At 37.0% G+C, this 25,703-nt stretch overlaps 1 protein-coding gene across 1 annotated transcript in view; it reads left to right on the forward strand.

Moving 5' to 3' along the window:
- CCDC158 (coiled-coil domain containing 158) overlaps positions 1–25,703 on the forward strand; it is a 48,303-nt gene that overhangs the window by 22,493 nt on the left and 107 nt on the right. The window contains exons 11-22 of the mRNA XM_004681199.1: positions 2,736–2,925; positions 4,606–4,758; positions 6,921–7,033; positions 8,677–8,835; positions 9,794–9,886; positions 10,955–11,077; positions 12,561–12,721; positions 14,092–14,151; positions 15,785–15,844; positions 18,268–18,335; positions 20,634–20,792; positions 22,502–22,609. Coding sequence (XP_004681256.1) covers positions 2,736–2,925; positions 4,606–4,758; positions 6,921–7,033; positions 8,677–8,835; positions 9,794–9,886; positions 10,955–11,077; positions 12,561–12,721; positions 14,092–14,151; positions 15,785–15,844; positions 18,268–18,335; positions 20,634–20,792; positions 22,502–22,609 — 1,447 coding nt within the window. The remainder of the gene's footprint in view (positions 1–2,735; positions 2,926–4,605; positions 4,759–6,920; positions 7,034–8,676; positions 8,836–9,793; positions 9,887–10,954; positions 11,078–12,560; positions 12,722–14,091; positions 14,152–15,784; positions 15,845–18,267; positions 18,336–20,633; positions 20,793–22,501; positions 22,610–25,703) is intronic.

Here is a 25,703-nt window from a genome sequence, read left to right on the forward strand (position 1 = left end):
GCGCTTTCCTCTGGGCTTCCTCTGGTGTCTCTTGTGGTCTTCTCCTCTCATAGTCCTCTGTCTTCCTCTCAGTCGCTCCGCTGCTGTCCTCCAGTCTCTGAGCGACGCCATCATTATAACCTCCGCCTCCAGGCTCAGGTGCGCCCACTTAAACGCGCCCACACCACGCTCCAGGTGTCCACCATCAGTCGTGCGTACCCTGCGCCCACGCTCCCAAGCGTTCTTGCATTAGCACAGTCAAGACCACAGGTGACAGCCAGAGACCCAGCGGACGTAAAAGCCTAATTTGCTTACCCTACAAAAGGCTTGTGTAAAAATGCAAAGATAGATTATAGAAAGTTTTAGTTCCAAAATATGGAAATGGAGCAATTTCAGAAAAGATTTCCCTGGTGAGAAATGCCTCACACAGGCACAAAGAATTTAAGTTAAAATTTTGAGTTTAGGGGCCCTTCCTGGTGGTGCAGCGGGTTAAAGTCCAGCACTGAGAAGCTAAAGCCACTGCAGCATGAGTTTGCTCCCTGGCCAGGGAGGTGACCCACATGGCATGGAAGACCTCTCCTTACCCACCTGCTGCTCCCCTCAGCAGTGTCCTTCGTCAGTCGGCCTGTTCTGTACCCCACTCTATCTCTGGTGAATCCTCTCACCGCCCCTGCGCCTCTGGCCTGTACCCCAGTTCTGTATGCATAAATAAGTAAATCTTTTTTTTTTTAAAATTGACTTTAACATCACATCCATTCATTCCCCTGCTGAACTAAATGATCAGCCACATGTTCTGGGAAGAGAGGGGTTCACTGTAGGAAATATTCCCACAAGTCACCCAGAGACCCTATGAGGCACTTACAGAAATCCCCATGACCAGTGATGATAATCCAGACCGGATTATGGAAGAAAGAGAGGAGAATTTGAGGTTATTACCCCTAGCAGAAGAATTGGGAAGTGGCCAAGAGGAAAAGCCCTCTGTGAAAACAGAAATAATTTTTTTTTTTTTTGCCTCTAAAGCAAAATTTGCCCATGGTCCCTTTCCAGCATCATCTTCCTCTGTTTGCCTATCAAGTTCACTCTGCTAGTACTTCTAGATTCTTGTTGGGGTTCCTGTAACCAAGACTGATTAATACGAGAAACACAAACATGTTTATTAACATGCACATCTCATATTTACACAGGAGAAACCCTGGCAAATAAGTAATTGGAGAGAGAGCTTAGAATTCAGGCTTTAAAATCATCTTCACCTAAAGCAAAAGAAGGGTGTAGGGGAGGCAAGAGAACTATGGCAAACAAGGAGCAGGTTTGTTTGGCAGCCCTATGTTGGCACCTTCTCCGTTTATATAAGTAAGTGTCTTGTGCTTTAGGGCCTTCCTGGTTCAGAAAAGGGGAGACACTTTCAAAATGAAACCTTCCCTTATAAATGAAATTTCTCTTAAAGGGTAACTTCTACTCTGTTTTCAGAACTTTTTCTGTGTACTGTTTCTCAAATTAATCAGCTCCAATGATCCTTATATAAAGAGTCCTGGGGTCTCCACCAGCCAGTCTGATGGCCTTGCTGTCCTTGACTATCTGACCTGGGAACCTGGCATTTCCCGCCCCCCACCAAGACAGCCATATTCCTTGCTTGCCCCCCCCCCACTTCTTAAAGGTTTCTGCTCCTCAGAAGCTTCTTCTGACCCACTGTGTGAGGGTCCCTAAAGCTACCCCTTCGGTTTGCTTATTCCCTAGGAGGACTCCCGGGACTCAGCAGAGTCATGTTTATGGTAGGATTCACTACAAGGAAAGAATATAAAGCAAAATCAGCAAAGGAAAATGGTGCAAGGAGGAAAAGAGGAGCAAATCCCCAAGAGCCCTCCCCTTGCACCTCAGACAGGAGTGCCCGGCGTGTTTTGACAATACGCATGAGACATTGTCAGCCAGGAAAGCTCATGAGGGACTACGTACCCAGGCTTTTATTCTGAGGCAGCCACACATAGTCTCCCCTTGCCTGGCAGGTCTCCCATTCTTCGGGAGGGAAGGCAGCTGTTCAGCATATGTGATTTTGTTTGCAGAAACAGTTTAGGCACGTTGGGTTACTCTTATCAGAGTACTTGAGAGTTCTCCCCAACTCCAAGCTCCCTGACACCAGCCAAGGACCAGCCTGGCTGTCGGACTTTAACAAGGCTGGCATCGGCTCAGGCTCAACCCCACGTGCCAACTTATCTCAACTGCCCCTTCCCTGCAATCCTTCTTTATTCCCTTACCATTTCCCCCTTTTTCACTAATTAACTGACTGAAGTATTTATTGTCTGTCTCCTCTCACTGGAATGTGAGCTGATGATAATAAGATCGCTGATTATTTGCTGCTGTATATGGCCAGGGAAGGATAAGAGTTGAGGTGCCAGGGCACAGGACCCAAGGAGGCATCACCTATGCTCGCTTGCCTCACCCTCCCGCTCGGTCTGCAACACATAAAGTTGGAGCTCTATGGACACTGTTTTTTGAATAAGTGGGTGTACAGAACAGGAATGATGAAGGGATGTTGCAAGCGTAACTGGAAATTAACATGAATGGTTAAAAGATAGCTAACATATTCATTTTGTTTTCCTGCTTACTACTGACGGATGCTCTAGAATGAAAGGCATATTTAATATCCTAGGAAATAGTGGACAGATTCTGAAAACAGAGAGAATTCTAATACATTGTTAAGTTTGACTATATGTACAGAATTCTTGTTTTATTCTATCCATTGAATTTATCCCTGTTTTTAGATTTTAAAAGATAAAAAAGATGCAAAGATCCGGGAGCTTGAGGCTAGAGTGAGTGATCTGGAACTGGAAAAGGTAAAGCTGGTGAATGCAGGTTCTGAGCGACTCCGTGCAGTGAAGGACATCAAGCAAGAGAGAGATCAATTGTTAAATGAGGTGAAAGCTAGTAGGAATGAATTAAACAGTCTTACAGGTAAGTTGCTTCAGTCCAAATTCTGCTAACACATAGGGGTGCTGCTGGTGCCGTTCAGTGTGGGTACCAGAGCTCTTGCTAAAGAGTAGTTCCTCATTCCACTTTATAAATCCACCGCTCCAGTGAGCCTCCTTGGGGAATAAATCCCCAGTTTTCCATGAAGAACATTCACAATTTCACTCAAGAACCAGTATCTTTTACTATCTCTCAGAGTTCATCAAATTCTCTACTGAGTTTCTGAGAAAAGGGTGAGGGAAGTGGAAATTTAAGTCCTTGGCATCAGATTACTTGATTGGAAGTTTAACAGTGAAGCAATATGTGCCAACAGCCTTTACAAATTTATTGAAAGGAAAAACCTAAAATTTTAAAATGAAGCATTTCTAGTCCACAGTTAGTAGGCACAAGTGACATTTTTTTTTTTTTTACGCAAACACAGAGTCCTGAGCATTTACTAGGTTAGATACTAAGAAGGCCTTCTAAATGCAGCAGTGAGGCTCCCAGCGAGTTGGGAGAGAGGCAGAATGGGCCGGTGCTGGGTGCAGGTTTCAAGGCAGGTGTACTAGGTTTGAAGGAGAAAAGGAACTTAGCAGATGAAAAGATATGGAAGCACAATGCAAGCAGAGAAATAGCAAGCGAAGCGTGAAGGCAGGAAATAACATAATGTGACTTCAGAAGGGTTCGTTGGAGTAAAAATGCAAAAGGGAACGAGGACTAAGGACCAAGAGATAGAATCAGACATTATGGAGGCAACAGGAGATGCTAAGTAAGAGATGAATGATGCCAGTAGGTAGCCAGAGAAAGGCAAGGCCACAGGGCCAGAAGCCAGTCAGTTAAAGAAGATTCTGCCGAGGCCCTAGAGGACTCAGATGAAAACTGGAACTAAGGCACTGGCAGGGAGAATGAGAGGAGAAAAAAACAATAAAGAATATGTTTGATGACAAAATCAATCATATTTAGTGATCAAGGACTTGGATTTCAGGCTTTTACGTGCAGTATTGGGAAAACAAGGACATCAACAACTTGAGGGAGGGACGTGGGGAAGAGTTGGCGTGAGGGCAGTGGGTGGGACATAGTGTGGGACAGTTAGTGTGGATACTACTGGGTCATCCATGTGGAAATTTCTGGAAAGACAGAGTTTGATCTTGGCAATAAGGTGTTGGCTCTGTTGTTTTTTGTTTGTTTTTTATGAAAATCTATCATATATAAATATGATTGAATAATAGCTGAATAAGAGTGTATGCATTATTTTTATATGCAAATGGCGAGTTCATTCCAGGTATTTTGATAGTTACTGGAGATAAATAGGTAAGAGGCATAGCTGTCTTGGGTTACTGACCATGTCATGAAGAATCATCTACCTATGGATGCGGTTAAATTTGTTATACTGGCTGAGACCATCCAAGAAAGTTTTAAGATGAAATAGATGTGGGTCAACTGCAATGGGTAGGGGAAAAGCAGTGAATGGTAAGTGGCGGAGGAGAAGGAGCTGTCCAAGCAGGTTAAAAATAAAGAGTCAAATCCCTGGAAAAGTCTGTATACATTTAATTTCTTAGCCTATGACAATCTAACTAAATGGAGTCTCTCTCTGCCTACTCTAAAGTTTTGTGATCATTTACTATAAATAGTGTACTTCATAAAAATGAGAAAAAGTAACCATCTATTAATTTTCACATTGTACAGAAGACTACGAAGTTTTAAAAAGGAATTTTCGAAACAAAAGTGAAGAAATGGAAACTACTACGAATAAGCTGAAAATGCAATTAAAATCTGCACAGTCTGAACTAGAACAAACCAGAAACACATTAAAATCAATGGAAGGATCTGATGGCCATGGTAGGCTTTATTCCTTGATTGTTGCTTTAGTCTCATTGTCCAGATTTATAAAACACAAACCCGGAGACCGTCGCCTGCACCTCTTCCCAGTGTCAATGACTGAGACATATCCAGCAACAGTGTCAGTACTGGATGTTATAGCAGTCATTCTACTAAGCCTTCTTAGAGAAAGGCCCTGTGCTTAATTTAGTCCTTACCGTGCCCAAATCTTTCTTTTCTTGTAGCTATTGCAGTGGTTTCTAACACATTTCAATGTCTGCTAATGTCATTTTTTTAAGGAAATGTTGATAGAAATGCAAGTTACAGATGACTTTCAACCCCTTATTTTCCAAGCATTCATTATCTACAATAAATTATCTGCAGCTAAGTGTCAGTTTCTGATGCCTTCACTGTGGTTAAAAAAAAAAAAGGAGACCAGAGAATGCACTGTTAGGCAGAGTCTCTCCTCAAACTTAGACCTATTCTTGTTTACATTGTTGTCCATAGACATACAGAAGTACAGAAGAAGCTACTGCTGTTTCATATTATATTGTTGTTGCTATACTAGCTGGCTATAAGAATTAATACTTATCTAAAGCCTATCTTTTTCTTTAAAAAAATATTTATTTAGTTATTGCATGCTAGAACTGGGGTACAGGTCAGAGATGTGGGGAGTGAGAGGATTCACTAGAGACAAAATGGGGGATAGAACAGGCAGATTGACAGAAATACACTGTCAAGGGGAGCAGCAGGTGAGACAGGGGAGGTCTGCTGTGTCACATGGGTTACCTCCCTGGCCGGGGATCTAATTCGTCCTGGTGGCACAATGGATTAAAGTGCAGCACTGTGAAGCTGTCCAAAGCCACTGCAGCACTAAATCTAACTTTTTCTTAATAAGTTTTAATATCAAAAGATGTATTTTTATGTTCATTTTAGCAGTACATATCCTGAAATTGTCCTAATACAGAGAAGATGATCATGCCCCTGCACAAAGATGGCATGCTGAAAATTGAAGCAATCCATATTGTCATCTTGGAGGGCCAGTTCTTTCATTGCTGGTTAATACCAAGAAGAGTTGCTCACGAGGCCCATTTGGACCTGTCTTCTGTCTTAACCAGACAGTCTCTTTCTTAATGCCCTCTCGATAGCTCCATAATTGCTCTACAATTTACAATCATTACATTAACTTGGTAATCCTGTACTTTCACTCAAATGTTTATTTTTCATTGATTAAAATCAGTCTAAAATAAGATGTATATCTTTTCAGTGACTTTCAGTAACTTAAGTATTCAGTGCCCTCCTAAAGGCTTTCTCAGCCTTTCACCAACTTTATAAAAATAACCACATATGTGGTACATATACACAATGGAATATTACTTGGCAATAAAAAGATAAACAAATGCCTTTTGCAGCAACGTAGATGGAGCTGGAAGGAATCATCCTTAGTGAAAAAAAAAAACAGAAAGAAAAGGAAAAAAAACAGATGGTTTCACTCATAGCGGGAACATAAAGGACCACGGGGGAGAAAAAAAAAGTAATGAATGACTATATACCAGAGACATTTTACAGGGCTGTTGTGGGGAATGGGATCAAAAATGGGGGGTAGGGGAGGAAGTGCACTGGACTATGGTGATGGCACATGGGTGATTTGATGATGGGAAGCCCATGGGGATTACAACTGAGATGGAAAAAGGCACAAAATGATGTAAAATTAAACTATTATGTTTAAAAAAAAAACACATATGTACTCATATGTACTCTTGTCAGACTGAGACAATAGTGATATCCAAGCACTTAACACTAAACTTAGAAATGAAAATTAAATAATTAGTGATACCACTGGAATCTTTTTGAAAAACTACCATAGGTATAAGTTTGGTCAGTATTACTGTTACCACTGATAAAACAAATTACAATAGTAAAATTAATTCAGTAACACAGAAATCACAAGACAACATCATGTGTGTGTTTTTTTTTAACCTCAAAATCTCTGAATAATTGCTGAACATTGTTATATCCCATTGCCTTCAAATCAGAAGACCCTTTTGCATGATCATTCACTTGAAACTGCCAGGTACCCTGTAGGATTGTGTCACCTTCTCATTTTATTTAACCATCAAATTAGAGTAGCCTCCCAGAATTTAGAACTAAGGCACAGTTCACTTCCTTTTTTTCTCTCCTAGCAATGAAAGTGGCAATGGGTATGCAAAAGCAAATCACAGCTAAAAGAGGCCAGATAGATGCCCTTCAGAGCAAGATACAGTTTTTGGAAGAGGCAATGACAAATTCCAATAAGGTGAGTACTTGTTTAAGTGAAGGGGATTAATATGTTCACTCATTAATATATTACAAGGCATAGCAAAGATACAAAGTACAGTAGAGAAAAGAAATTAATTATGCCTAAGAAAATGAGGGTAAAGTTTCTAAAGGAATACTTGAGCAGGTTCATAAAAGAACTAGGGTTTTAAATGCAGGAAATGGGCAAGGCACAGGAAAAGAACATTCCTGATAGATACAGGGAATGATTAGAGACAAAGCAAAGTCATTTCGCATATAATACGACATTTGTGTTCCTAAAATGATTATGCCCTGCAAAATTGCCCAATAAAAACAACTGGGCTGATGGGGGTAACAATTAGGATAACCAGGCTAACAAATTTCATCAGTGACTAAAAAATAGGAACTTAGTAAAAATGGTACCACAGATTTACATATGAAGAAAAATATGACTATAACATGAATAATTATGTATAACTATTAGTTTAATTATTATGTAATATAATGCTTTAATGCAATTCATAAGTTCTATTTTCTATAATAAAATTAATAAAATGTAGCATATATTTATAATTCATTATAATGAATAAATCATATAAATGGGAATAAGTATGACCCTTTAATCTTAAAAAAGATCTGGAGTCTGCTTGAGGAAGTGTATGTCAAAAGGTTGCAAGCTTGTGAGTTATTTTCTGTAATACGGCAGGAGGTTACTGCCTGCTGTCATCAGAGGTGCCACAAAAGCTATTCATTCAAGCTCAATTGCATTCCTGCAAACAAAAAAGAAAGCAGCTTGTAAAATTAATCCTTCCTTCCTTTCTAAATCCTTTTTGGCCTAACATAAAAGGAAAAATATTTGCAACCAAGATGTGTACTACAGTGATTATGCATCCTATTTTTGCTGACAGCAAACATTTTCTCTCTATGCAAAAAAAAAAAAAAGCTATATATTTAATATATGGACTTCAAGTAGCTGAGACATATATATAGTTTTTAACTTGACTACAACATATTTTTGTCTATCTATTCCATGGTCCTATTTTAAGAATTGAGCTAATATTATTAAAAACTTGTTGAATATTCCAATTTGTTGAATATTCCACCTTGTTGAATACACCATTGCAGTAAGCTCCTTCTCATCACTGGACCCACAATGGCTTGAAAGCAGGAAATTTGTGTGTGTGTATCCCATTTTTTTTTTAAACATCAGAAGGTATGCAGGAGGCATTTATGAAATAAATATTTAAGCTTAAAGTGAAATAGAAATCCATAAAAGCCTTCAAATAAATCCACCTTCTTTAGATTTCTTCTGTCATTTTAAACAAGCTCAATAAAATTTGGTATGTTTTACTCAGTCTTAATTCCCCATAATATTGTTTTCTTTTATGACAGCATTATTAGTACATATTTTATAGTTTTCACTAAAAATTAGTTAAGCTTAAGAAGAAGCAAAAATACTTGTAGTGATAAAATTAAAGCAAATTTATGGTAACATAATTCCAGCAGCTCCCAACTCCAACTCAAAAGCAAACAAATGGCATTTTTAAAAAGTAAGTTCAGATCTACATATAACATTAAGAGTTTAATATTGTCACCACATCTCAGCAAAAAGTCTATGCAAGCATATTATTTTTGTTATTTTTTTCTTCTCTATAAAAATAGGAAAAACATTTCCTGAAAGAAGAGAAGAATAAATTAAGCCAGGAATTAAATATTGTTGCAACAGAAAAAAGCAAGATGGCAGGAGAACTGGAAGTCCTGAGGTCACAGGAACGCCGTCTGAAGGAAAAAGTTGCTAATATGGAAGCTGCTCTTGATAAGGTGGTGAAGTGAATCTATAAAGTAGTTATCAACTAAATGGCTGTTAATTAAGCAGAATTAAGTAATATATTAAGTAAATCTATAAAGTAGTTATCAACTAAGTGGCTGCTGTTAATTAAGCAGAATTGTCCTGAATGAAAGCTGCATATGGATAGAACCAAATCTCTGATTGTATCCCAATCACCTAGCACAATGAAAAACTATTCTACAGAGAAAGCTCTTCTGAGATTAAGAACATAGTCGTGATGAGTACTTTTTATGAAATTCTCTTTTCAGGCTGCCATGATCTCAGAAGCAGTAAGATATAAGTTACTTGCTACTACTGGTATCCTTAGAGGCTAGGGTAACTAAAAAGTCCTCCAATCCAGTCACCGAAGAATCAATTGAACACTAGGTAGAATATAGCCGGGTTGATAATAAAATAGCAAGTAACATTTATGTCTGGCACCTTGTGCCAGGTAGCAAACACAATTTTAAAAATAAGAAGGATCAATGATACTATATTTGTCGTTATCATTTATTATAGAGGAATAAAACTCTGAAAGCCTAAAAATGTACCAAAGTAGCCCTGGACTCTGATATCGAAACTTTTGTGGTTCAATAAAGTGATGTTATTCCAACTATATACCAGTTGATCTTAAAACATGATATATTGAGTCAGTGAATTTCAATTATGGTTATTTTTACACAATTGATTTTTACATTGCTAAAAGTAGACCTACTCGCTATTCTCTACTCATGAAATGGTGCATAAACGCTAGGAATGCAGGGCTAAAGGTAAGCCTCCTAATTGCAGTTTACTGCCTAAAACAGATTAATAAGAGCATAAATGTTGTACAGTGTACTAACATTGGAGAGAGTTTCCTTGAAGAGATGATAGTGATACAGATTTAGGTTAGTGACCCAAGAGTGCTTCAGGAAGAGTAAGCATAAATCATATGTGGTTGCTTGATTATAGGCATCTTTGCAGTTTGCAGAATGTCAAGATATAATACAGCGTCAGGAACAAGAATCTGTACGACTAAAACTTCAACACACTTTGGATGTAAAAGTAAGGCCTTGTCTTCATCATAAGTAAAAGTTTAAGCAAAAATAAAGCCTTTACTCATAATATTTTCCCATGTACCTTTGATATATTTGGGTATACCTTTCAACATAATCAGTTACTAGCAATTATAAAATCTGTGCCTTGTTTTACACTGTAACCTACAGTATCAAGGTGGAGTATCAGTTTTTATGTCAAACTTACAATAAATGAGGGAAGGAAACATAAATTTGCCCGCCTAGGGGGGGGGATATTTGCAAAGGGTTCTGCGTTCAACAAGGTCAAGCCCATGCAAAGGCCTAAATTGCTTTGGCTTGATAGTAGAATAGCATAATGATGTAATTTATATAAAAAATTCTTTAAAAATAGCACATTTTCAGGCCCTCCCTGGTGGCGCAGCGGGTTAAAGCACAGCACTAAAAAGCTTAAACCACTTCCGCATGAGTTCGATTCCCGCCTGCCCCGGAGGTGACCACATAGAAGCCGCAGACCTCTCCTGACCCGCCCGCTGCTCCCCTCAGCAGTGTACTTCGTCGATCTGCCTGTTCTGCTCCCCACTCTGTCCCTGGTGAATCCTCTCACCCTCCACATCTCTGGCCTATACCCCATTCTGAACAAATAAATAAATAAATCTTTAAAAAATAATAATAAATAAATAAAAATAGCACATTTTCCACTGATAAATATGCCTATTCCTGAGTACGTTTTAAAGTTACGTACATGTTAACAGTCAATAATGGATACTTCCTCCGGCAAGCACTCTGTTGGTACAGAGGACCTTTCTCAGTAATGTGTCAGAACTGAGGGAGAATCTTTGGCAAAGATGAGAAACCTGTTTAGTAGCACAGCGTCCTAGGTGTGTTTTCTTGTTGCTTTCAACAGGCAACCGTGAAGACATCTCCTAACTACATACTTAGTCTTCACAGAGTAGACAGAGTCGTCTTGCTTAATACTCTGACTTATAATTTTATAGGCATTTAACATGCAAGACTGAATTGTTTCAAAAATTCACTTTTATTTTATAATTGGAGTTGTAGATTAACAATTATTTTGCTCACATCTATTGTTTTCCAGGAACTTCAGGGGCCTGGATACACCTCAAACCCTGTGAAACCACGCCTTTCTCAGTCACCATCCGTGGCCTGTCCTCATTCTAATGTGGCATCTTCCCCATCTACAAACAGTTTCCTGTCTCATGTAGGTAGCCAATCTTATAGCATTTTTATTTATACTTACATTTCTCTATTTCTATTTTCACTCTGTTTAAGGTATTATACAGAAAGCCTGATAAAACCCTCATGATAACCACAAAGCAAAAATCTCAACTACAGATACTTAAAAGAAGAAATGAAGAAATCGAAAGAAGCTCCAGGGGAAATCAATCAAATAAAAAGTAGGGAGAAACAAATAGAAAAAGAAACAACAGAAAAATAAAACAAGTGAAAACTAAAATTACTCTGAAAAACAAAATCCTTTGAAAATGGTTCACATCCAGGTGTGGTGACTAACCACCAACTGGAAAGACCAAACTTAGTATTATGTGTGTTGTACCGGTGAGAGTAGGAAGTGGAAGGGCATGTGAGGGTTAGACTGGTAACACTAACACTTAGCTGGCATGGGGCGTAGAAAACTAAAGTCCAAAGAACAAAAATTTTGGAGTGTTCATCCCTCAGCAACAAATCCGTGTGTCAAGTATAACTCTACTTTGGGACAGACAGGTGTGGCTAACATAGCTTGATGATGCTTGATGACAACCTTCTAGCCATGACTGTCCAACTGAGCCCTCCTGCTCATTGAAGCAACTGACTGTCACTTGGCTTCCCTTCTAGATGTGTCTACTAGGGACATCTATACTCCTTATTACAAGTATTCATGGAGAAATACTGTTTATCTGAAAATCTTTTAATATTATCCTCAAACACCAACTAACATTGTGAAAATATTGAGTGTCCTTTTCATCACCAGGAAAATGTGGAAGCTTGTCTATTAAAAGTTTTTAATTCTAAATTTTTTAGCTTTATAAAATTAGTTCAGCCCTAAACAAAGAGTAGGAGTTTTTATTGGCCTGTATATAGTTGTAAATAGTTAACAACATGGTAAGATAGTCATACTACATTGTTAACACAAACAAAGGTTTAAAAAAAGGTATTATGGGCCCTCCCTGTGGTGCAGCAGGTTAAAGAACAGCACTAAGAAGCTAAAGCCATTTCTGCATGAGTTCTATCCCTGCCTGCCTCAGAGATGACCACATGGTGAGGCAGACCTCTCTTGACCCACCTGCTGCTCCCCTCAGCAGTGTACTTCACGATCTGCCTGTTCTGCTCCCCACTCTGTTTCTGGTGAATCTTCTCACCACCCCTGCACCTCTGGCCTGTACCCAAGTTCTATATGAACAAATAATCTAAAAAAAAAAAACTGGTATTATTTGATGCCACATGTACACTCTATAAATATGTGTACAAATAGATTAAGTATCCACTGACATTATAAAGTAGACAGAGCATTGCATTAACTTTTGAAAGGTTATTACTGATTATCCTTGAGTAGTAAATTACAGGTAATTTTTCTCTTCCTTCTCCTCCACAACTTCTATTTACCAGATGAATTAATTTTATAACTGGAAACAGCATACAAATCTGAAAAAAAAAGTTAATTGCTTTTGTAAATTGTTTTAATTCAGCACTCTATGAAACCTAACATCCTGAAGGAAGACCCAACAAGGGACCTAAAACAGCTTCTCCAGGAGTTGAGAAGTGTGATCAATGAGGAGCCCCCTGTGTCTCTGGGCAAGACTGAGGAAGATGCAAGAACGCCATCTTTGGGCGTCTCCTATGGGACTGTGTAAGACTGCGGGTACCTCACAGTGGGAGAGCCGCCCCTGTCAGTCGTGTGCCCAAAAGTTGGCTGCATGTTAGTCCCTGGGAGATTGAGGTTTAAATACCTTAGAGAGTGTCTGACACTACTAAGGAAAATAATATGAGTTAAAAAAAAAAAAAAGGTAAAAAAACTGTAACACAGTTTTTCTGTTCAGAAAGTAGTCAGGGCAAGGCATTACCCAAAATTACATTTGTGTGGTGATTTTAGATTTCAACACATTTCACATCCATAAATTTAGTCATCACAACTGTTTGAGGAATTTTTTAAATCCAGATTTACAAATGAAAAATACACAAATTCCAGAAGATTGACTTTCCTGCCACCACCCAGTTTGATGGTGGAGCTAAAAACTAGACCCCGGAGAATCAAATAACTCTCCAGGTATGAGCTTATACGATAGGCCCTGCTTCTCTAGGTATGTAGGCCAAAGGCTTGTATCAAGCTAACAGATAGGCCAAGATTCAAAAAAGATTCAACCAGTTCCTCATCCTTTCTCTGTGTGGAAAGCAATGAGATCCTCAACTCATTTCAAATCATGATTTAGCAAATAAGTAAGACTTCTGAATAATCTTACATTTCAACAGCCTTCAGTTTTTTTTAATATTCAATTTTATTTTATCCCAAGGCAATAAAGTATTAGATGATTTATCTAATCTTTATTAATAATATTGTAGTAAGAACAAAATATTAGTTACAACCTAGTTACTAACATATTGTTGCATTCTCTGGATCCCATGTCAGAATTATTCCTTGGATCACATCAAAGAATAGTTACACATGCAAAAAACACTTGCATTTTTGTCAGAACTCTATAATGTGCCTTCTGAGCAGTGTCATTAAGCTCAGTTAGGGGACAAGTGAATTTAGGCATAGATTGAGCAGCCTTATCCTATGAAACAAAGAGACAAAGATTAAAGTAAATGTTAGAGTGCCTGGCTCCTGGTAGTAACCATTCCACAAGGTTCCTCTAACTTCCCCAATCACAATTCCATCACTTCAATAACTAACATTGGACTTGAACTACATTAGGATTGAATTTGTATACATTTGGCCCCTGACTTTAGAGAGTTTATGTTATTTTAATGTAATACTACAAATGGCCTCTTCACCAAATCCTAAACTCAGCCTAAAGTTTTGAAGAGCTCATAGAACAAAAGCATTTCTAAGTTGATGAGGGTCAGGGGTAGCCAGTGGCAAGTGCTTAGAGACCTAAACTGTAATTTACCTTGAATAAGAGTTTAATACATATTAACAATTAATTATTCTAAAAATACATGGAATCTGGAAATTACTCTTTGTAGAATTAACTGAGGATTATACTTTTCTATATATAGAGATGATAGAGGAAGAGATTGCATGACTGAATCAAGCCTGAGAGTAGAGCTATGTCATAGGTAAGAACAATCTGAGATTCTGAATCTAATAAACTGTCCAAGAATTTTTTATTTTGCCCAGGTAACTGGGGAATTTTGTTTGGATAGTGTACATGGCAATTAATTGACATCTTGGGGTTCATTGAAGGAAAGTTGTTAGATTGATTAGCTGAAACTAGAAATTACCTTAATGGGCATTTCCTTTTTTAAAATTATTTAATTTTTCATATGTTTACCCATATGAAGATATTTCATGGCATGCCATAACAAAAAAGGAAGATTTTTTTCTACATTTGCATGTATGTACAAGGGCTTATATAACTTCTGAGAGGAAGGTATGGAAGAAATTATAACAACCTCAATATAGCACTATAAGAACTTCACTGAAAACAATCCCATTTCCTCAATAATTGAATAATTGAATTTTTTTATTTTTATATATTTCACATCATTGTTCACATTTTTACAATATTTGCTTTCTCTTCTCAGGTGTAGCCCCCATAAATTTCCACCAATTCACCCGTGCACCATCATTATATTCCCTTGCACTCTTTCTACCCTCACCCTGATTTCTTTCACTCCCCCGCCCCTGTACAATGTCTCTGATTTGTAGTTGTCTTTTCATTGCTATTGGGTTTTTGTTGTGTTTTTATTGTTATTATTATTTTTTCCTCTTGGTGCCTCATTTGGTTCCCCTATTTTCCTCCCTATAAGCGAAACCATCCAATATTTTGCTTTTCCTTCTGACTTATTTCATTCAGCATAATCCCTTCTAGCTCCATCCGTGTTGCTGTGAATGGCATAAGTTTATCTTTTTGATTACTGCATAGTATTCTTTTGTGTATATGTACCACATCTTCTGGATCCAGTCATATATTTTTGGGCATTTGGGTTGTTTCCAAGTCTTGCCTATTATAAAGAGATCTGCAATAAACATAGGGATGCAAGTATTCATTTGAATTAGTGTTTTTGTGTCCTTTGGGTAGATCTCTAGGAGTAGAATTGCTGGGTCGTATGGTAGCTTTATTTGTAGTAGTCTGAGGAGTCCCCACACAGTTTTTCAATGGCTGGGCCAATTTTTCTTCCCACTAGCAGTGCAGGAGAGTTCCTTTTTCACCACATACTCACCAATATTTGTTGTTGCTAGTTTTCTTAATATGTGCCTGAATAGCTACATTTTTATATGAAATTATAAAAAAAAAAAAAAAGCATAATGAGGTGAAATTCATAGCCCTAACTAAAAACAACTTCTGAGAAGTGACTTCAGCCAAAACAAAGAGAGGGGGAAAGTAATTTGTTATTCACTTAGACACTGCAGCCATTGACCACAGCTCTTCAGGAGAGACCCGCTGCCAGCTGCATTAAGTGCCTGGCCACGCAGGCTGACTCTGCACAGGCCCCCTTACCGTCACCAGCCTGCTCTCCTGCTGTCTTGGACTCTACTCAAACATACGTCTCATTCTCAAAAGCAGTTTGTTTCTGTTTGCTTTCAAACTTTGCTCATACTCTATCCTCTGGTTGTAAGTCAGTGCCTCAGTCCCTCTTTGAATTTGTGTTTGTCTAAAAGCAACATTCTGAGAAAGAATTTTGGTTTTACTCATTAAGTAAAATTGCACTAGGTTGTCCTTAACTTGTCCCATCTTTCTACCAACAGAAGTAACAACTCGTTAAGAGAATCCACGGAAGGCAGCAAGTCAAGTGAAACACTCAGCAGGTAAAAAAAAAAAAGTGAGCTTTACCAGCTCCCTATTTTCAAAATGACACTGTTATTCCATTAATCTGATGCTTCCCATAATGAGCACAGCATCAGCACGGACTGTAACAGGACCAAGACTGATTGCCTGGAAAATAGTTAAGCTTTGTCTTTTCTATCTTCACCAGCTATAAAACAATAGCAACATCAAAGTGCTATTTATATCCTATGAATATGAAATTAATTCTATTGAAATTCCAGCTATACAGAGATTTATTATTGGATTTTTAGCACCAAGCATATTGCCTTGTCCTAAATATGTATTCAGTGACTGAATTAACACAATGCAGGATTATAAATGTTTACTTACTGTCCTTTCTTATACAATCAGTATATGGTGACCTCGAATCCTTTCTAAATATATCTTTCACTTAGCCTAAAAGAAGCAAGTTTTGATTTTCTTCTTATGTGACTATGTAACACTGCGTTATACCTGCTAATAATAGCCGCAGCTATCTGGTACATTTTTTTTATTGTTTTCTGGGTGTCTGAGGTCTATTTCTTTTGTGTAACCAGTGACATAGACAGTATTATTCCCATATGCAGGTTAGAAATGAAGACTGAGATTGCTTAAGTAACCTGCCAAGGTCATGCAGCTTTGTAAATAGTGGCATCAGAGTGAACTTGAGTCTGATGGACTCCTAAGCCCAGGCCTATACGCATGCCTATATTCTGCCTCTGGGTGGTCCACCAAGCTGCCTGCAAAGAAGCCGAATCCAAGGCATGGAGCACAGAGGGCCTACTTGCCCAAGAAATGGGAAGTACTGATAGACTTATTCCACAACTAAAAAAATCTGCTTCCTTCAGAAGTGACAGAAGCTGATGATAAGAAAAAGATGGAACCTAACTCCTGTCTTCCTATGGGGGAAGATTTTTAAAATACTTAATAAAAATTTTGAAAATTGGAAACAAACTAAAAAATTTTAAATGCATTTGAATGCTCTCTACTATGGCAAACTGGCCATTTTTAAAACTCACTTGAATGAGAAGAAGTATCACAATTGCTGTTTTATTATATTTCGCTGTAACTGTGACACTTTTACAGTAACATAAAACAGTTTATAGTGGCCCTCCCTGGTGGTGTAGCGAGTTAAAGCACAGCACTAAGAAGCTAAGGCCACTTCAGCATGAGTTCGATCCCCACCCCAGGAGGTGACCACATGGCATGGCAGACCTCTCCTGACCTGCCCGCTGCTTCCCTCAGCAGTGTACTTCATCAGTCGGCCTGCTCTGCTCCCCACTCTGTCTCTGGTGAAGCCTCTCACCGCTCCTACACCTCTGGCCTGTATCCCAGTTCTGTATGCACAAATAAATAGATCTTTTTTTAAAAAGTTTATAGTAATTGACACTTTACAGCAATGTTTCTTAACTTAAAATCTTCTGCTGCCATATAAGCTGAATCAATATAGTCCATATACACAAACAAAAAAAATCATTAAGAAAGCAGTGTTTTATAATTAAATGTATGACTTTATAAAAGATATCAAGAGTCTTATGTCTACACTGTATTTTATCTTTTGTGATATCAGATATACTAGAGCCTCTGGGAAAAGTCACTGTACCCTTGGGAGAAATTGAGAGTTAAAAAGTAAGAATATTTTGGGCCCTTCCTGGTGGTGTAACAGGTTAAAGCACAGCACTGGAAGGCTGGCCACAGCCACTAGTGTGTGAGTTCGATCCCCACATGGCCTAGCAGACTTCTCCTGTCTCACTCGCTGCTCCCCTCAGCAGTGTACTTCGCCAGTTGGCCTGTTCTGCTCCCCACTCTGTCTCTGGTGAATGCTTTCACCACCCCTGCACCTCTAGCCTGTACCCCAGTTCTATAAGCATAAATAATCTTTTTTTTAAAAAAAAGTAAAAATATTTTAGTATTAAAGGGAAACATAGTGTTGACCTCACAATTCATCTACAAGGGAACCATCTTGAGAACTATTGCCATAATATTCTTTTACTGGTCCAAACAACAGGGGACAGTGTAGTGAGTTTCAACTTAGTGATTTAAACAAGTTTGTTGTTTTAGTTTTTATTAAGTGACACTACTGGTCTCAAAGTTTCCTCCCACCCCACTTTGGTTTGTTAGTTTTAAAATAAGTCATTAATACTGTGTCTTTTAGAATCCAGAAGAGAAATATTTGGATTTCATAGCAATTATTACTAAAAATGAATTTTATATGCTATTATATTTTCATTCTACAAAATGGTCATAATGCCACTTTGGGTCTCCTTCATAGTCTTTTAGAACTTCTGCAAGCTAAGATCATGACCACCATCCTGAATTTAAATTTTAAGGCATTACTTTTGCCTGCATTCACTTGCTTCTGCCCATAAATCTTAGCCAGTATTTGTGAAATGAAATGATTGCATGACCATTCTTCTGCTTCCAGAGAGCCCGTCACCTTACATGCAGCAGACCTGGGGGATCCACCTACTTGCTTCACATTCCCATCTATTGGTGAGTTGTCAACAAAAAACACAGAAATAGGACCTGCTTAAAACCCTGTGGCTCCCCAATTCCATGAGGATAAAGCCAGTGTCATTGCAGCAGCATCTAAGTCCGCATTAACTCTGGCTTCATTTCTCACTCTTCCCCTTCATTCACTCTCCTTTAGTCACCCTTGAAATGTACTCTGAACATTCAGGCAGTTCTGTGTTGAGACCTTTACGCACTCTGTTCTCATCATATTGCTCACCCCTTTACCTCCTTGAGCCAGATGTCACTTTCCCAGTGAGATTTACTGTCATCACCTTAATTAAAAATTGTAACACTCCCATACTCTCAGATCATGTTATTTTTTTTCTTATAAAGTATTAACATCTTTTAATATACTTTATAAATTGCTCATTTGCGTTGTTCCTTTGTGTCAATGACAAACCTGTACAAGGGTAGACATCTCTAATTGTTTGGTTCCCTACTATTTTCAAGGTACTAAGAACCTTCCTAGCACTGAGCGGGTACTCGGTAAAGATTAAGTCGATGAAAGGTAAACAAAAGAACTGATATAGGTGTGGGTCTCCATGTAATTGCCGAAAACTTAATAGACAAAATATTCTACAAAATTAAGATCGGGGTGAAAGAAACAGAATCTGTTGAAAAAACAAAATGACCCAACTCAGTCTAACGATGGAGGAGAAAAATTCAAAACATTACAGGGATAAGCATTAGAAAAAATAAAAAATAGGATAGGCATGGCTGAAAGAATTGTCAAGAACAAAATGAAACCTTTAGAGAAAATTATGCAAAAATAATTTTTAAAATTAAGAAAGATGAAAAATACTTACAGAGAATAGATTAGAGCTGGAAGGCAAAGGCTAACCTACAGACACATAATTAGTCTTCTTATGGAAGACAACAAAATAAATGGGAAAGTATGAAATCATAGAATTGCTTGGCTATAAATCTGGCCAATAATGAAGTAAATAGAGAAAACAGAGGCATGAGAGGAAAGAGAAAAGTGAAAGCTAAGTTTCCAAAAGTACTTTTCTTTTATGGGAGAGTCTCAATAGGTATGTAACAACAAAATGTAGTATTCTTGAGTTTAAAAGTACGATTTCTTCATTTTTAAGTAATTATTAGCTTGTGAGAAATTCCTTAACTAATATTTTAAAAAGAGCATTTAAACGAACAATTCCTTCAGATTTACACACATCTATGTTTTTATTGTTGCTTTAATAAACCTAAGAGAATGCAACACACATCCTTGCCTTATTAGGTTAATATAAATGAGTGCTTTCTCCTTTTCTCACATGGTATGAGTAACTCTACTCAATGTCCTTCCAGTTTCATACAATTGTTATATTATAAATGTAATAAATAACACATTGGATTATTTGCAATGTTGTGTATAGTTCATATTCATTTAGATATATCCACAAATTTATCTTACTTTCTGACATTATTTTACTTATGTCTTTAATATTTTCTTTAATGTAAGTCTCCAGTGCCAGTGATACATTCTCTCATTTTTCTTGCTTTTTGTTTTTTTTTTAGGAGTATTTTTTGCTGAGTGTAGAATTCTAGATTGGCTTTTTCCCTTCACTTTGAAAGTGTCATTCCATTGTTTACTGGAGTACATTATCTCTACTAAGTCAGTGCTAAATTTATTTGTTGCTCATTTAAATGCAATCTGTCTTGTTGCCTTTTGGCATACTTGACACTTTATTGCCTTTGGTTTTGTTTTTTTGTACTTTAGTAATTTTTATTGATGGGTCCAAGTGTGATTTTCTTTTTATAAGAAGAACCTGTCTGGGTTTGGAGTAATGCTGCTTGAATCTGTAGATATCTGTGTCTTTTGTGCTCAGATCTTGTATATCTGTTCCTATTATCAACATTCATTTTCTTGGTTTTCTACCATGTTATTTTTTGTCTCTTCATTCACCTGATTATTATTATCATATGACAGACATATAAAAAAATTATAGAGATGGTTTGAGGCTTAAAGTGAGCTTTCAGAAAGCATTCACGCTTACTTCTGGTAGACAGCTAAAGATCAACTTAGTCTAATCAAGAATTAAAGTGATTTGAAGCTAGAATTAAGGATCCCCAAAAGATGGTCTAATTTCTGTTTATCTTTATTCCTAACACTTGTTCTTTTTCAGTAAATAGACCTTCTTAATTCTAGCCATATATATCAGAACATCTTACACTCCCATAATTGGGAACTTTTTTTCACTAAAGTTTGATGTTTTGAGAAGTACCGTGAATTATTTTTAATGAATTCTGTCCTTTTTCTTTTGTTCTTGCAAAATTTAGCAAGCCCATCTGTGAAAAATTCAATTTCTCGTTCATTCCATTCTTCTCCAAAGAAGTCTCCAGTTCACTCACTCCTAACTAGTTCTGTTGAAGATTCCATCGGGTCTGCATCACAATACAGATCTACCAAAGCTACGCATTCACCTGATTCTGTTAAAGGTAAGAATGACCTGGTATCACTGATGAGATTAATTGATTTTATACTTTGGTGAACTGAAGCTTCTTTCCCATGATCAAACCTAATCAGATGTAAGCTTTTATGGTATTTTCATAGGCAAGCTCTGTTGATACTGTGTAACTTAAGTGGGTCTTAGTTGAATAGAATGGTATCCACAATCTTTAGTAAACATACATACATATGTTTGTAAATAGTATCTCTTTCTGTAACATGAGTAATGAATTTTTTTCCTGAGAAAATCTCACCCAAGATTTTGGGTGTTCTTTTAAATGCTGTGAATGACTTTTTTTGTTTACACTTTCTCATGGTTCTCTTCAGTCTTTGCCTTTGTAAGTACAAGCAAGCATCTATCACATAAACCTGTCGAAGTGTTCTCATTTTTAAAAATTAAGTTCATTTATTATTTGCTAAGACAGATGGGAAATGGTTTGGTTTAAAATAAGTGTGTGATAAGTAAGTGAACAACACTACAATGTATATATGTATGAAATAAAACATCTTAGGTGACAGTGACAGAGAGGCCCAGTACTCCTCAGCATAGTTCCCTTAGAGAAGAGATAAATTTGGCAAATTGTTGTATCACTCTTAGTCTTTTGAAATTCTATGGCTAGCACATTTCTAGATCTTAAAAAAAGTAGAAAATCAGAATCTAAGCAGATGCTAGTACTAACTTATTTTGGTACATTTTCTTTCTTACCATCTTTTTCTGCATTTCTCCTTCATCTCTGGTTTCTAAATTATTCATAAGTATTTTTAAGAATTTAGAGTAGCAAATGATTTAACTACTATGATCATGACAACCTCGTTCTTTTTTTTTTTTTCTTTTCTCTCTCTCTCTTTTTTAAGTTCATTTATTATTTGCTAAGACAGATGGGAAATGGTTTGGTAACATTGTTTTTGCAAAACTGATTTAGAGGAATAGGTTAGTTACTTTATTGTTAATTTACGGTTACAAAATAGCATGGTATTTTCCCTCCATTACGGGGTACTCATCAAACATCATGTATTTTACACTGTCTGCTTTAAATATTTCTGAGAAACTGTTTTCATCCTTTTAAGATGACTGTCTTCATGACTAACATCTATAAAGGATGTTTTTAGGGAAAATAAACTCTTTTTTTCCCCCCTCAAGCTTATACAGCTAGTCAGGGGCAAAGATGAAAACAAACACCTTGAGCTCACCAATCATGATTTTTCAGAGGTTGACACAATTTAGCATATATGTTAGAGCATAGGTTGCATGCTTCTAGTCCCTTCTGGGTTCTCTGTGGCCATGTCATCTTCTACACTACCTTCTTCCATCATATAATCCCATCCTCCTTCTGTGACAGCAACTAAAACGGGCACTTTACTTCCCACACGCTCAAGTCTTACCAGTTCTGTGTAAATCTGGTCCTCCAAATCCTAAGTTAATAAAACCATTCAGGTTTAGAGTGAAAACTTTCATCTCTAATGCAGAATGTATCGTTAAACTTCAAATGTTTCTCTTACTCATCCCATTTAATGTGATGCACTTAAATATTAGGAAATCAGATTGGTTGAAAACAAAATCATATAAGCTACTACAGCATCATTTAGATAAAACACTTCTCTATTTTGAAAGAAAGGTCTTTTAACCTGTAATTGGAAATTTTCTAAAAAGAAATACTGAAAAGACTTTTAACATCACATCTAAGCAATTTTCTAATAGCTTCACAGTCTCAGCCAATAGAAACAACTGGGAAAACATGCCGAAAGCTTCAGAACAGGCTGGAAAGCTTGCAATCTCTGGTAGAAGATTTACAGATGAAAAACCAAGGTACAGTATCTATTTTTGGAGAGCTCTTCCTTGCTCACCTTCCCTACAGGTTCTGTCTGCTCTATATAGACCTACTAAAAAGGATACTTGAATTAGCAACTAGCAATCTTAGTCAAAACATGAGAATCTTAACCAAGATGAATCCCTGGATTAGTTGTGTTTGACATTGGATGGATAACTCAGATCAGATCCTGCTTTATTTACTCTTTCATCTAATAAGGATGAAAATACTGCTGCCTCATTTTTATGGACTTGTATTTTGAGTGATTTTTCACATGGGACTATATACTGTCTTTTTGTCTCTATTACATCTGAAGGCAAACATTTGTGTAGTAGTAGCTACAACAGGATTGCAGGCAATAGCCAGAAAGCAAAATAACAGTACTTAGCCTTGCACAAGTTTTTTTTTTTTTTTAATGTTCTCTGTACATTAAATATTCCACTGCCTGGATCAGATTATTCTTTGACTTTTTTTTTAATACTTATTTTCTTTTATCATTGTTCCTTTTGGGGCAGTGTTTGATTTCTCCCCTCAAGTGCAGTTTTCTTAATTCTCCACCACCACAGCACCCGTGATCCATCACCACAGCCTCTTGTGCTCATCTCTCCCGTTTTGATCCTTCTCTCGCCCGCTCTCCTACTGTATGCCTCAGATCTGTGGTTAGGCTCGCAAGTTTTGTCTTTACCTAACCCTCTGGATTATCTTATATAGTGCAAATAAGTAAACCATCCAACATGTCTCTTTTTCCTTCTGACTTATTTCATTTAGCATAACCCCTTCCATGTGGCCACAAATGGCATGAGTTTATCTTTTTTGATTGCTGAGTCATATTCCAACATTATACAGATTGTTTAAATTAGTGTGCTGTTGCAACAGACTGTGTCAACCAATTTGTCACTAAACAGAAAAGATAAACTACTTTTAAGTCACTAAAACCATTTGAATGAGAAATTGGGATCTGTAGGTGGTGGATAACTTTTAGGGCAGAAGTTTTAACTGGATATTTCCATAAATGTAGGAGGGTATGGATTTGTTCCCACAGAATTTCAAGGGCTTTCATGTCTAATGCTTTGCTGACATAAATTCGTAAATCCAGGAGCTGTTGTTAGAAAGGCATTGATTTTATACTGCATGTGTACTACACTTCTAGGAATCTAATCTATTATTTCATAATATAACATAACCTACAATTATATTGTTAGGTGAAAGTAATATTTTTCTAAGGAAAAATTCTTGTAAAATATAATAACATTATTAATAATAGTAGTTGCTATTAACATCTATTCAACACTTAGCAATTATGGGCCAGACCCTATACCCATTGCTCTTCTTATATTTTCTTCACATGACCTTCAAATCACTAGGAAGTGATTTTTAATATTATGTTATGTGATAATGAGGAAACTGAAGCTATAGTGACCAACAGCCAATAAGCTATAAGTCACACAATGAGTAATAGAGCTGGGACTTGATAACTGAACTTTCTGACTCCAAAACACAATAAAGCGATATCAAATTGTTATTTTAAAAAATACTAATTTTTTATAACTCCAGAGCCATGCATATATAAAGACCAAGACAAAAATTTGATTTTAAGTTTGTGACTCCTTTAACAAGTGCATATTATATCAAATTTTGACCTAAATTTCTAAGTTTATCTGAGTAATGTCATCATTAATTACCAAACAGAAAAATCTATTATGTCATGTTTTGTAAAAACATCTCTAGTTTACTAAATGATTCATGAATCAGGCCCCATCCCATCTAGATAATACAAAGGCACACACAAAATGGAGGACATTTATAGACAGAAAGAGAGTGGGATGAGGTAATTAGCAAAAGAAAATATTTTAGCACATAAAGTCTCCTTCCCTTGTAGAATGCAGTGGGCCTCCACATGGATTGGTTTAGGATTATATTTTTAAGAGAGGTTGAAATTATAGTAGCTATTAAATGTGGGTGGATGCTCCACAGGAAAGATTTCAAATTGAGCCTGTGTTTTCTATTTTTAAGTCATTCATATAAAAATGGATGCCTTATCTTTTTATTGGATGCCTTATCTAGGTAGGATGTCTCTTGGAAATTATGAAGCAAATATTTTTGCTTTGTTTTGTTCAAAGATATATTTTTATTTATTTATGCATACAAGAACTGGGGTGCAGGTCAGAGGTGTGGAGTGTGAAAGGATTCACCAGAGACAGAGTGGGGAGCAGGCAGATCTATTGAGGTACACTGCTGAGGGAACAGCTCTGGCAAAATAGAAGAGGTCTGCTGAACCATGTGGGTTAGCCACCTGGCCTGGGGATCTAAATCATGCTGCAGTGGCTGGCAATAGCTCAATGGTGCTGAGACTTTAACCCCTGCGCCACCAGGGAAGCCCATTAAGCAAATATTTTTAAGAGGATTTTGGGGATACTTATCAGAATTCAGGGTGTACATTTGCTTTGACTCAGAAGTTCTACTTCTAGCACTTTGTTCTATCAGAAATAACTATTTAAATACACCAAAGTTTGTTTATGAGCTTATTTAAAATTATTGTATATAAATGAAAATTTTAAAAAACAAGTTTTAAATGTATTCACTAACAGGTTGGCACAGTCATATAATGGAATATTATAGCATAACATAACATGAGCTAAACTGGAAAGATATTGACATTTTGCCAAGTAAATGAAGCAAGCTACCAAACTATTTGTACCACATGTATTTCCATGTGTATAAAGAAGAAAATTTGTATATATGTGTATATGAAGATATTCACCACACTGTTTATAGTTATGACCTCTAAGGGTATGGCGCTCAGTAGATTGAAGGCACAGAAATAACTGCTTCATCTTTGTACTCTTTTGAGGTATTTAATGATTTACAGCTAGGGTATATTCTCTCTTAATAATTATCACATTAATTTAAAACTTCTGAAAAAGTAGAGACTCACCCTTAGCTTTATTCCATAGCATCAACCTTTTTTAAAGAATGCTAGTCTGCAATTTTTAGGTAATATAGAGCTAAGAATCAGAATTTATCTGTTCTATAGCAACAAGCTACCTTTTTTTAGAAGCACAGAATAGAAGAACAGAATTTAAAGCCTAAGTA

The sequence above is a fragment of the Condylura cristata genome, unplaced genomic scaffold, assembly GCF_000260355.1.
Source record: "Condylura cristata isolate star-nosed mole 26May11 unplaced genomic scaffold, ConCri1.0 scaffold00012, whole genome shotgun sequence".
In the NCBI taxonomy this organism is placed as follows: Eukaryota; Metazoa; Chordata; class Mammalia; order Eulipotyphla; family Talpidae; genus Condylura; species Condylura cristata.